This window comes from Amphiura filiformis, chromosome 1, assembly GCF_039555335.1.
Source record: "Amphiura filiformis chromosome 1, Afil_fr2py, whole genome shotgun sequence".
NCBI lineage: Eukaryota > Metazoa > Echinodermata > Ophiuroidea > Amphilepidida > Amphiuridae > Amphiura > Amphiura filiformis.
The window spans coordinates 67638849-67653276 of record NC_092628.1 but is presented as its reverse complement, the minus strand read 5'-3'; the positions used below and the strand labels follow the sequence as shown (position 1 = coordinate 67653276).

The following is a 14428-nucleotide window of genomic DNA, read 5'->3' as shown; positions in this document are numbered from 1 at the left end:
ATCAAATCATCCCCAAGTCAACAAGGTTCAGGAATGTCCTCTCATTGTTAATTGTTGGTTATGCATACCTAGACAAAATACAATGCTTTGTAACCCACCACTTGAACAGGATTTAGCCAAAGTAAACAAATACCAGAGCTATTAAGAATTATATAGACATCTAAGCTTATTAACCTCTTCAACAATAGGATTATTGATTGGTTTAAAAGGTGTTTGACTTTCAAAACGAGATACATGTTGCACCAACCAACTTGAGGTACCTATGACAACATGATTTTGGAAGTCAAAGAAAATGGTTCTTGATTTTCCAAAAAATGCAAAACACACAAAAAAGTTATAAGCCTAAATTGTTATTCAAGGTTGGAAGCGGAGAAATACTACTGCTACTTAAAACAACAAATTAACATGGGGGGGGGGGGGCAGGTAAAAATTGAAATTCTCCCCACAAAACCAAATAAATTGGATTCCCCCTTAAAACTCCCACTTACCCTGGTGTAAACATTGAAGTTTGAACGGTCCCTAATTATTTAACTATTGCGCAGCTAGCAATGCACACTATTTAAATGTGTCACAGACTATTCAATAGAATCAACAGTAATCAAAATGTACAATTTTATCCAGCTTCGAAAAACACACAGCTTTTGAAATTTTTACCAGTATTTCTTTAGTTAATTTAGGGTCTATAACTTCTTTTTTTTTTTCAATTTTTGTTTAAAAAATATTTCAAAAATGTCATTGCACCAAAAAAAAACCAATTACGGCTGTGCCGTGAATACGGTATACCGTACCGCAATCACATTTTCCTCTGGTGCTGTAAAAGTACTATAATAAGTCATAGGCCTACAATTGCTGACTTTGGCCTATTGTGGATCAGATCTTGCAATGTTATTTTAATATTATACATAAAATAATAATTTAAAAACCTTTACTTGTTTTAATTAATACTTACCTAATTCACATCTGGTTCCTCTGTAGCAGGCAGGACAGGTACAAGAGAAGCTATTGGTAGCAAAATTTGGAATGCAGAACCCACCATTGAGACATGGGTCCCATCCACAGGGGTCAGTAGCTGAAAAACAAAAAATTGACAAATGTAATTTCCCCTCAATGCTCCCCCTTTAATACATGCCCCCCCCCCCAATTTTTCAGAGAAAATTGACAAAAATGCATTTCCATGCCATAACCTGTGAGTAAGCATAAAACTTGCATCAGTCATGTCAGAGCAGTCAATAGAGGTAGTCATTGTGACGTCAACGCCACCATCTTGTGGGTACGGAGTGCCTTGTTGCTACATGTAAGATCACCGCGTTGATGCTTGACCGAAGAGGTGCGTCACGCATTGCAACTTTCTTGTAATCGGTGGCGTAATGTCTAATGCATGACGTGCAGAACGGCAGTACCCACAAGATGGCGGATCCCACAGAAAAGGCTGACGGCCTCTATACATAATAAGAGTTGACTGGTAACCCCCGTGGTAACCCACTAATCCCATATGAATTATTTTCATAGCATTTCTCTATATCACATAAACACTGCTTAGCATGTACAGATATTATAGGTAGTGTATGTGCGACGTCCGTGATTCGGAAGTCCTTGGTCCCGTGTACAGGAAAAGTCAAACCCTATGCACGTTAAGTGTCAGTGCTATTCGAAAAGAGAAGGGGACCATCCCCGGTTCAGATATCTGCAATCAATCCTAGGTTCCAGGATTGTGCATCTAGGCAAAAAACTGTGCACGTAAAGCCTGTGCAGCGTTAATACTCAATCAGTTAAGGTAAGCACGCATACCGCCCCCCCCATCTCAACACAAAAGTTGACAACCATGAGAGTTACCAAATCTTTCAAAGGCCCCCTTTGCAATGATTTTTCATCAAATTCGAGGACAAAATTGGGCCAAAAACAACCCCTTTTTTGTAGTTTTAATGACCAGAATTTCCTTAATGATTAGAATTTCAAACACCCCCTTATCAATGATACTAAATATTGACATAAAATTTTTGGATTTTCTCAAGTACCCCTTTTATCCATATTTCGCGAATTAAATACCCCTATTTCGCAAATTAAATACCACTATTTTGCTGAGTTCTGTCAAATTTCACGGACAGTTACAGTACAAACTAAATACCCCCTATTTTGCCAATATCGCGGTCCTTGCTACTGGTAAAAAAATAACCCCTTTTCTGCGCAATTTGGTAACTTTCATGGTTGTCAACTTTTGTGTTGAGTTGGGGGGGGCTGGAGCACGTATAATGGAAGGAAGAACACTGTGCCATTGACATTGTCTAAAATAACTTAAGCTTACCGCATGATGATTTGATGCATCTTTTAAATTCTTTAATGATCTTATTAACTTATTCCCGTCTAATTTCTGACTTTATTGTACATCCTTATTATACTTGCCAAGTTTCTACGCAAGCTGCATGGTACATCAACATTATACGTGATTTAAAAATCATGAAATGTATTTTAAAACTCATTTTGAATACACATAATTTCCGTTCTTCAAATTTGGCAGACTTGCTGTCAACCACCTAAAGGAAGCCTGTCGCCTATCAACTTCAACAGCTCGTCTCCATGGGCGCCACGGAATTTTGGGTGGGTTGGTGCACTGATCTCTACAGAGATCAGTGGGTTGGTGTCGTGATTGTTTTGGTATAGGCTTATTCATTGGTCCAGCGAAAGTGTAAAAACATTAAAGTTGTGTATAAATGTCCTAAACGTGAAGGCTAAGTCATTACGTATTTTTGAAAAATTCGTCAAAAAAAGAGGAGAATAGCAGTAGGCCTATTGACAAAGTTGAACTGAGCCCCATTCAAATAGCTTCAAACATACAACTAATTTCTCTTTGTAAATGACTTATTTTGTCTTTAATGCACGATGATTTTTAAGAATCCTCTGGATGAGCAAATAGGTCTGTAATATGGTGTGTGCAATAATTACATGTATGTGTAGGCCTACACCGGTGTTGTTAATTATAGGCTTTTAAGCTTAAAAAGACTTTAAAGTCTTCCAAGCCAAAAATCGCTACACCCCCTTGCCCAACAATTCACCCGGGCAATTCACTGCCCACACCCCGATCTTTACAGTTGTTGAATTGTTTGTAAAATCTGTATATCTGTATCATGATTACGATTAATTAATTGTCTTTGACTGAAAAAAAAAAGATCACTGAAATAGTACTATACATGCATACTTACTTGCTGTCCATGACAATCTAAATCCTTCTCTCATGTTATTTTTATCACTCAAGAAAAACATCCATACTGTGTCCGTATTCAACGTAATTGGATCTGGAGATTCCGTCCCTTCAAAGAAATACTGTACTCCTGGAATATCTTGCCACCCACTAAATCCTTGATCCACGTCAAATGATAGTCCCGAGCCTATAAATAACTCATCTTTAGGGACTTCTATATTGAATAAGTTTTCAAACGTTATGGTAATAGATGTTGCTGATGGTACATAGAGTTGGTAAAGTTTTTCGTAGTTATCAGGATAAAGAGATGGATAGTTTGGTGACGAGAAGAATTGTGTGGTGCAACTATTTGGCCAGTCGAAGCATCGCTCTGCGTCATTTAATCTTACCCCTAATTGGATGAAAACAAAGAAGAATGTTCAGTGATTTTCATAAGAATTGCAGATAATGGGGAAATTGAAAAAGTATAAGGTAGCCGACATGTAAAGCTATATGGATAATATTAAACACCTACACTCACATGTCCCCTCTACCCCCCACACACACACACCCACAACTCGATCACCACCCCACCACACACAAATCACACATAGTTTGTAACTTAACTAACTAAAAAGGTCTAAAGCAACCACTGTAATCTTGATTGTTTTGACAGTGTTATCTTCCATGTTGCAGTTATGACCCGGAGTTATGACTGCTATCTTCAGAAGATAGCAAATTAATACGTACCGCATCTTAATGGCAAATGAATTTTGAGTAGCGCGTGAATTTGTGTAACAATAACAATTATTAACTACCGAAATACCATTCTTTATCAATTTGTTATGTTTTGATGATAAAGAGTACATTGTAATGTTGTCTTTCCTGTAACTGCAACACTTATCACCCCGTAACACCGATTATGTAGAAGAAGATATAGAAACTTGCAAATACAATTATTGGCTTCACTTTAGTTTCAATTTATTTTTACTAAACCATTTACTTTAACCATTCCATGCATATATATAACATTTCTTGCGAAAGAAACGCTGTATAATCTTGGTGTGCTATGTAATTAAACTAATTAATCTTAATTATTTGACTTACATATTTCTGTACAGTCAAATCCCATTCGTGTTCCGTCATTACAAGAGCATGCGTAGTCAGGCATCTGTCCTGGCCGCTCATAACAGGTACCCAATCCATTGCAGGGATTGGATTGACAAGCTGTATACATGTAGAACACAAAAAACTTTAATGTTTCACTTAGATATATGTAATAAAATCATTTATTAACATTATATATGACAGAGTAAAATTAAAATTAACAAGGTTATTTTTGAAGCAAAAGTTACCACGAAACATTGTATGTAATGTTTCATAATCAGTAATTGTTTTTGAAATGACAAGAAACGCTAAATATTGACTGCCTTTCAGTTCAGCAAATAGGGCCTATTGTGATTCTTAAAAGGACAAAAATTGAGGTATCAAGACGAAACTAGCTCTTTTAGGCCAACGTTAAATATTTCGGTTTTCGTCCGGGAGGATTTTCATGAATTGACTCCCTCACTAAAGAGAGGTGTTTTCCCCTTTAATTTAAAATCAGCATTGTTGGTATAGTTGTCGGTCTTCTTTGCTTCTTTCTTTGATAAATTGGTTAAATAAATGAACAAATAAACAAACAAACAGATAAATAAAAACGGACCCATCCCGGGGGAACCACTCAAATATGACAGTGTACGCATGCGTGACCATTTTTTTTTTCAAACACCCCCTAAACGAGTTTTATCCTACCAGCAAATTTAGCCCCTTAATAAGATAATTTAATATAGAATTTACCCCCTAATGAGTTTATGGCTAGTACAAAATGCAACAAATGTAACCTTTTTGGACTCGTAATATACCAAAATTTGAAAAGGTACCCTAAACAAGTTGTTCAGATTCAGAAAACTTCCCTTATTCTTGAAAATCAGTGTTTTTTAGACCCTAAATGCGTCACGCGCGTAACTTGCCTTGCCTTAAAAAAAAAAACCCCTTTTACTTGTTTTTTTTGGTCACGCATGCGTACAGACCATTTTTGTGAGTGCCCCCTCTGGGGACCCATTATGAGTGTTACAGCTTGTGTCTTGCACAACATGGGTTATACGTGTGATCGTCTGTGGTGTAATGTTATATGCCTTGCATGCATTCCAAGGCTTTCTAACATTCTTTATAACACTTACGTCATTTTATACAAAACTAAGGAAATTCTCGATTTTTTCCATGAACCTTTTTGAATTTTCTGGGTCGTCATGCAAGTAACCTAGGTGACGGTATCGAAACATGCGTGGCATAAAAGGTATGATCGTGTTTGATCAATTGATCTACGATGTACAACCAAGATTTAGTCAATTTATTGGAGATCATCCGCATGTGGGTGAAATACAACAATCCAGCAAAGGTTCTAAAATATTGCTGATCAAAAAGGGATCAAAAAGTCACCTTCTTATTTCTTAGAACTCAATATATATATAGCTATATATAAGCTAGCTTAATGTGCCTATAATGTAGCTGGTAGTTTTTTGTTAAGGGCTCGGTCACCCACCTTTGCACACTATTTTTGTGGGACCAGAGAGCACATCAGACCCACCAAATTGCATTATGAATACGAAGAATGTCCTGGTGATATCAACTAATTTTGATTTTTTTTAAATCCGCGATATAATAAAACTTTAATGACAAATTATCAAAAATTGACATTTTTGACATTTAACAGCCCTCGAAGCACATTTTGTAAATGTAATGATATGCCTACCAAAAGACCTCATATTTGTAGGTCTTTTGTGAAACTTTGTGTATAGTCTGTCAAAATGTCAAATTTTAATAATTTGCCATAAAATTTGTATTAGGCCTATTGTGAATTTAAAAAAATCCAAATTATTTGATATCAGAAGGACATTCCTCGTTATGCAATCTGGTGATGATGTGCTCTCAGGTCCCACAAAAAAGTGGATAAAAATGACGTTCAGATTACACATCAAATAATACCTTCAAATAACTGTTCCAAATTTATTCATGTTCATATTTCGACAAAATCGATCCATTTTAATGTTATCACACCAGTCTTTATCAAATTGAGTATAACCATGGAGGTATGGTATAACACGCTGTATTGCATTGCATATTAATACTATACTACTTGAGTACATGTATAGTCTATATTCAAGAAACAATTTAAAAGTAAAAACAAGACAATCATTATTGGTCAAATTAATACCCGGTCATAAGTGCAAAATACTTAACGGAACCGTCACATTTTTTTATTTGCAATAGCTGTATGCGACCAAAAGATGGTTAACATGGTTAAGGGTATATTAAAGGCATATCACATCAAAATTCAAGATTTTTATAATAAAATAGTTTCTTTTGGAAAAGATTCCGAAAAGTGCGAATAGATAAAGTAGTAATAGATAAAATCATATACGCACTCGATAATCGATGACAAATATTTAATACATGACAAATTACTGATTATTTGTGAGAATTTGTGAAATTATAGGCCTTTACTGTACATACCTATTTGTCCGTCTACGGTAGATGTACTTAGCGCCAGCGCCAGTATGAAAATAACAACCAACCATCTTGGTCCAGACATTGTAGAATAATTCCTTACAAAACTTTTTTTTCTAATTTTAAGTATAAAAATCCACTAAATATACGAATTCCTCAGGTGTCAGTATATATCACAAAGCTGAAATAGTATTATTATGAAATCCAAATGTCCCGGCCCACCGACCAGCAGCGGGGCTTACGTGTTTTGTTCGTGGATACTCGTAATAACGCACTTTACGATTGACCAGCAATCGGCGTTATTGGAATAAGAATCAAATTGTCAAATTCACAAAATCAAGTTTCCAAGATGAATCAAGTCATGATATTATATATATTCCAATGTGCTTTGATCAAAATATCAGCTAATCATCGCTGTGTGTTATTGCAGTCGTCCTGTTTATATGATCACCTATTGATTGGATTCTGTCAATGGTTCTTTTACGTAGCACTCTATTGAATGATCTCACTGCGTTAGTCAGTAACTCCATTCAGATCTTTTCTTATGTAAATGAACGGTGACCTATCCCAGTGATCTCCCAAGCGTAGATTTTCTTTTATTAATTTTTCCTTATGTACATACATGACTAAAATTGAAATAAATCTAAAGGGGGCGCTGAACGGTTCACTTTTAATAGATGGGCGTTAACCAAAACAAAACTCAACTTCAAAGTTCGACTTAGGCCATTGAAAGAGCGCCAAAGAGGACAAATCACAAAACTATGAATAGAGACAATAATGAGAGACAGAGCCGAGAGACTGGGACGCCTGACGAAACTACTACACTATTAAGTATTTTTTGTGATATACAAGTATGTTTCAGACATATTATTTATTATTATTAAGGGAAGGGGTATGAAAGTTTGGACAGTATTTATTTTGGGACATTAGAGCACATCAGACATATCGAATTGCATTCTGAATACGAAGAATGTCCTTCTGATATCAAATAATTTTGATTTTTTGAATTCGCAATTTAATACACATTTTATGGCAAATCATTAAAAATTGATATTTTTGATATTTAACAGTACTCGAAGTAAACTTTATTAATCTGATGATTTATACTTAAAGTGTATGTAGGTGGGATGAAAAGCCGACGATCAATTGAAAATTTTGACCTTTCGTATTGAAGATATGGATTTTTTCCCAAAACACCAAAACAAATTAGGTCTTTTTGGGAAAAAAATCCATATCTTCAATATGAAAGGTCAAAATTTCAATTGACCGTCGGCTTTTCATCCCACCTACATACACTTAAAGAATATAATTATCATTAGATTTATATAATTTACTTCGAGGACTGTTGTATATCAAAAATTTGAAAAATACCAAATTTTTATAATTTGTCATAAAATTTGTATTATATTGTGATTTTCAAAAAATGAGACATGCTTCGTATTCAGAATGCAATTCGATAGGTCTGAGGTGCTCTCATGTCCCACATATACTGTCGAAACGCAATAAACGCTCATTCTAGATCCCTTAAGGGTCACAATAAAAGAAACGTTTTCTTTTGACGTACCAAGTTTTTATTTTAAGTCATGTAGCTTATTTCTACATGTAAACATAATTCAGAACTGATACAGTAGAAGAATAATCTGGGTTTTTTTTAAAAGTAGATTCGAACTTGACTTTTGGCAGAACTTTTTCTGTCTATACTGTCTTCACCAGTATACGGAAAATATTTCCATCCACTACTCCTAAGACTTTCTGATTTAGAGTCTCATCCACTTGCGTTGGGTCACAATACTGTTGGTCACAATCTGGTCACAATAATGACCATATTATTTTGTGTACAAAAAGAGTCTTGCTTTGTTTACCTTTATTTGACAGCATAAACCAGCTTAAACCTACTGAAATATTCTCAAATATGATACATGTACCGTAAAGTAAGACTACATAAAATGTTGTTGAAACTTCAATATCATGAGGGCGCAACATCATACTTCTGCGTTGTCCAGGGCTGGCATTGTCCAGGGCAAGACGTTAGAATGATCAGCGCCGGGCCTTTGATCTAAAGGCCCATTCAGTGAAAATCATCAAAATTCAGATTTTGGTACCTTTGTCATTGCCATGTGCCCATGTACATTTTCATTTTCAAAAATATAAACCAAATGACAATTTGAATATCCTTCACTTTTAAACAATTTATAAACAATTTTAATTTTTCACACTTTCGCTGGGATTATTATTATTATAATTATTATTATTATTATAATTATAATTATAATTATTATTATTATTATTATTATTATTATTATTATTATTATTATTATTATTATTATTATTAGTGTTATTATTATTATTATTATTATTAAAACAACTTCGAAAATTGGAACCTGTGATGTTAGAACAATGAACTATGGTAAACTAAACATGTAACCAGCGAACTTGAAAGAAATGATGTCAACTTTATACATGTTTATAGGAATTGCTGAGATAAGGTGGGCAGTAAAAGGTAATTTCACCACACCTAGCAATCATGTCTGGCAAAGACACAAGGAAAGAGCATGGTGTTGTTTTCATTGCCAACTCAGATGTTGCCAGATGTTTTCTTGGATACAATCAAATTAATGAGAGAATCATTACCAATGAATATAGATGTGATTCAAGCATACGCACATAGGCCTACCTCTGCGTCAAACGAAGAAGAAATCAGGATCTTTTATGATGTTATCATCACTGGAGACTTCAATGCAAAAGTTGGAGGACCAACAAAAATATGATGGGAAACTGTAGCCTGGGAGAACAGAATGAGAGAAGAAAAATGCTTATTGACTTCTGCCAGGAAAACCACCTTATTATTATCAATACTTTCTTTATACAACACCCAAGGAGGCTCTACACCTGGCCGTCCCCAGACCATAGTACAAGGAATCAGATTGACTACATTTTGGTCTAGAAGAGATGGTGATCTAGTTTCATGTCGGTAAAAAGACTTATCCTGGAGCATATTGTGGATCAGACCACCAACGTCTTTTGTCAGCCATGACGTTTAAGCTAAGACGTAAAAAAAACAAAGAAATGGATGAAGGCCTGCACCTGTCAAAATCAGGCAGAGCTCTCCTTGCTCGGAAATGTATTTCTTGTGCATCAAAATAATGCTTTTCAACAGGATTTCCACATGACTCCATCTCAGTAGAGGAAGAGGTAAATGAAAAAAGGACGTGTGTTAAAAGAAATAATAATATCTATAGTTGCCAAGAACATTATGTTTTGTTGACAGTGTAATTGTAAAATTGGTAAGGCTAAGTATTTATCTTGTAATAATTGTAATCTTGATTTTCATGCTCAATGTATTGGTAGATCTTTAACAGATAATTCTGTGAATTGGTTATGTGATTGCTGTTTTACACGAATTGCTAATGATGAGCTCCCTTTTGGTAAGTGTTTTGTTGATTTAAAGAGCAAGTTGCAGAAAGGTCTCAAAATGGCTCATCTAAACATTAGAAGTATTATTGACAAACTTGATTATCTGGATATCTTTGTACAAGAAAACCATATTGATGTTCTTTGTCTCAGTGAGACCTGGACAGATAATAGTATTGATGACTCTGAACTTATGATAAGTAAAGTGGTATAATTTTTGTCGTCTTGACAGAAGTAATGGGATGACTCATGGTGGTGTAATGTGTTATTTAAAAGAAAATTTATGTTTTAAAAGAAAATGTTGATATTCATGATGATGAGGTAGAGGCAATTTTTATTGAAATCAACTTACCTAACACCAAACCTGTTGCTGTAGGTTCTATTTATCGACCACCAGATTCTACTGTTGATTATATTGATAAAATGAATGTTTTGTTTCAAAAGTGCAATGATATTTATGAAGATGTGTATAATTAGGTGATTTTAATTTGGATGTTGCAAAAAAATGTGATTCTAAAAAAGTATCCAATCTTGAAAAAAAATCCCAAATGTGTCAGCTCATTAAGGGAAGGGGTATGAACGTTTGGTCAGTATTTATTGTGGGACATTAGAGCACATCAGACATATCGAATTGCATTCTGAATACGAAGAATGTCCTTCTGATATCAAATAATTTTGATTTTTGAAATTCGCAATGTAATACACATTTTATGGCAAATCATTAAAATTGATATTTTTGATATTTAACAGTTCTTGAAGTAAATTTTATAAATCTGATGATTTATACCTAAAGGTATGTAGGTGGGATGAAAAGCCGACGATCAATTGAAAATTTTGACCTTTCGTATTGAAGATATGGATTTTTTTCCCAAAACACAAAAAAAAAAAATAGGTCTTTTGGGGAAAAAAATCCATATCTTCAATATGAAAGGTCAAAATTTTCAATTGATTTTTCCTCCCAGCTACATACACTTTAAGAATATATCATTAGATTTATAAAATTTATTTCGAGGACTGTTATATATCAACACCTTGAAAATATCAAATTTTAATAATTTGTCATAAAATTTGTATTATATCGTGAATTTCAAAAATGAAAATTATTTGATATCAGAAAGACATGCTTCGTATTCAGAATGCAATTCGATACGTCTGAGGTGCTCTCATGTCCCACAAAAAATACTGTCGAAACGCCATAAACGCTCATTCTAGATCCCTTAATGACTACACTACAATTACTGATAGAAGTAGAACTATAATTGATTTGATCTTTGTGTCTCATCAAGAATTGGTCATTTCGTCAGGTGTACATAGTCCAGGACTTAGTGCTCATTCATTAATATATGTTGTTCGTAAACACAAACAAATTAAATTGCCTCCAAGAACTGTCACATCAAGAAACTTCACATCAATGAATCTCCTTATGTGTCAAAATCACTTGCTCATATTTGTAATATTTCTTTAAACAGTTCCATATGAGTGGAAGAAAGCCAAAGTTATTCCAATTTTTAAATCTGGTGATAAGAATAATGTAAGCAATTATAGGCCAATATCTGTCTTACCAATTATTTCGAAGATTATTGAAAGAACAATTATGTGATTATCTTTGTAGTAGAAATATCCTTTCGGATTCGCAATCTGGTTTTAGATCCAATCATTCCACAACAACAACTTACCATGTTTACTAGATGTTCAAGATTATATTCTTAATAATATGGACAATGGTTTTGCAACCGTATAATTTTGGATTTAAAAAAGGCTTTTGATACAGTAAATCATGAAATTTAAAGGTAATGAACTTGGTTGGTTTAAATCATACCTAAGTAATATGGCTCAAACTGTGCATGTTAATTCTTTTCTGTCAGATTTCAAAACTTATAATACTGGAATTCCTCAAGGCTCAATCTTAAGTCCTCTGCTATTTATAATATATATTTGTTAATTGTTTACCCGATGTTGTAACTTTTCTTTCTGATCGTCAACAGGTTACTAAAATAGGTGATACTAGAGAGATTGCGAAGAGGCGTTCACTGCAAACGCCATACGGGTTACGGATTACGGCATTTTGCGGTAGAACGTCATAGTCCCGTTCACATCCAAACTAGCCTCCTAAACAGCCAGTTTGTGTCGGTCCTAACGCTCGTCGTTCCTAGTATGTTCGTGATAGCCGCATAGAGTCTGAACCAAGACTACGTGTAAACGATATTCGCTGTCGTAGTGCACGTTAGTAACCATTGGTTACTGCTCCAAGCCTGGGCTCATACACCTATTCCGAATTTTGATATGCCATAGGCTTTGTGTTGTGATCATTTCGATCAGTGGTTCGTAACAAAGAAAGCGTGATCCAGTTGACCTGGCAACGGCCATATTGTAACGTGCACTACGACAGCGAATTGCAATCATGGTGGCGCTATGCTGAGACAAATAATCTAAAGATAATAGGAAGCACCCATTGATTCACCTTGGGTGCATCGAACCAGAGAAGATTATCTTCTTTCATCGAACTACTTTCCTCGGTAGATATGCAAATACGACTGGCTGTATCTATACGCCGTAGAAGTGACGTAGTTAATCGGATTAACTACCATAGCAATAGATGAATACAATTTTGACTATACCGCCCTGCACTACAACGTTCACGTGGTACCGATGCATTGAACCATAGATGTCAAAGAAAGGCTGATCACTCGCACCCAACGTTCTGCAGGGTCTTTTATTCTATTGTTTCCGATTAGAGCGCTGACATATTGGAAAATGTTACCAATCAATATTCATGAGAGTGTACATTCAACGTCCAGTTTTCGAAATTGGGTGACTTGTGTTTGGCAGGTGTGAAATACATCTGACTGGGTGTTTTAATTACGTAACGCATAAAGGTTTTGGCTTCATTGAATGGCTGCCTAGTGCTGTTATATGCTTAATTTCTATAATAATAATTATTTTCTTTATTATTAACTCACTTTCTTTTCCTTTCTCTGCACTTATTCTTTCTTATTCCTACACTTTAGCAGTGGCGCGCGAAAAATGTTACCACAGGCCTATTGAAACTAAACTGTTGAAATATGGGACAAAAGTGGAATAAATTCGCGCGAAGCACTAAAAAATTGGCATTTTGTGGCTAACATGGCCAAATATGAAGTTGATTTCGACAGAAACCCACACACATGTGTCAACTTGGGGTGGGGGTGGGGGGTGATTGTATGGACAAACGCCCTGGCAAAATATTCGGGGGATTTCCCCCCCCCCCCCCCCGGAGCTATAGGTCTACGCCATCGCTCTCCGTCTCCCTCTCTCTCTCTCTCTCTCCTTCCCCCCTCTTCCTTTCTTTTTCTTTTTGTCTTCCTCCCCTCCCTACAATCACGATCACACATCCGCTTCTCCACTTTTCACCCCTCGACTCCTCCTTCACTACCTCAATTGCCTCTACTGGTCTTTAAAATGGATATTCGTGATATTAAGAAACCCATTTGACTTCATTGAACAGGCCTATAACCATAGATGAACTCCTACGAGTTAAGGCACCTTATGTGGGGTTTAGATGCCTTTTCTGGGGTTTATGTTCCTTATTTAGGGTTAAGGCGCCTTATTTGGGGGTTGGACTGCTTTATCGACGGTCTACGTCCCTTATCTGGGGTTACGGCGCATTATCTGGGGTTTATATGCCTTATCTGGGTTTAGACTGCGATATGCTACGGTTAAGGCATCTTAGCCACAGGTAAGGAACGTAAACCCAGGATAAGGCCGTCTAAACCACAGATAAGGCGCCTTATCCCTAGATAAGGGATGTAAACCCAAGATAAGGCAGTTGAAACCCCATATAAGAGACATGAACCCCAGATAAGGCGGAAATGACACACTTATGCTTCTGCTCTCATTCAAAAATCACATTTACGCTCTACCAAATGGGGCCATCTTGGATTTCTGGGCAAAATTATTTTGTAACGTCAAATTAATGTCAGATTCGGATTTCTTGGGGTCGACTTACCGGAAAAAGTGTCTTTGTACACGATTTTAGGTAATCTGGTTCAAAACTTATTTTTTTCAAGATGGCGCCGGCGGCCACCATCTTGGATTTCTGGGTAAATATGAGTTCGTAATGTCAAAGTAATGTCAAAGTAATGTCAAATTTGAAATCCTTGTGGTCGACTTATCCAAAAAGTTGTCTTTGTACACGATTTAAGGTCCTCTTGTTCAAAACTAAATTTTTCAAGATGGTGCCGGCCACCATCTTGGATTTCTGGGTGAAAATGATGCCGTAATGTCAAATTAATGTCAGAATCGGAATCCTTGTAC

General features: G+C 35.6%; 1 protein-coding gene across 1 annotated transcript in view; it reads right to left on the bottom strand.

Moving 5' to 3' along the window:
- The window catches only part of LOC140151676 (uncharacterized), a 96924-nt gene extending 89758 nt beyond the window's left edge, over nucleotides 1-7166 (bottom strand). Inside the window, 4 exon segments of the mRNA XM_072174015.1 lie at nucleotides 950-1069; nucleotides 3198-3587; nucleotides 4283-4402; nucleotides 6731-7166. Of these exon segments, the coding sequence (XP_072030116.1) occupies nucleotides 950-1069; nucleotides 3198-3587; nucleotides 4283-4402; nucleotides 6731-6809 (709 nt within the window). The 5' untranslated portion in view covers nucleotides 6810-7166.
- Between the last annotated feature and the right edge of the window lie 7262 nt (nucleotides 7167-14428).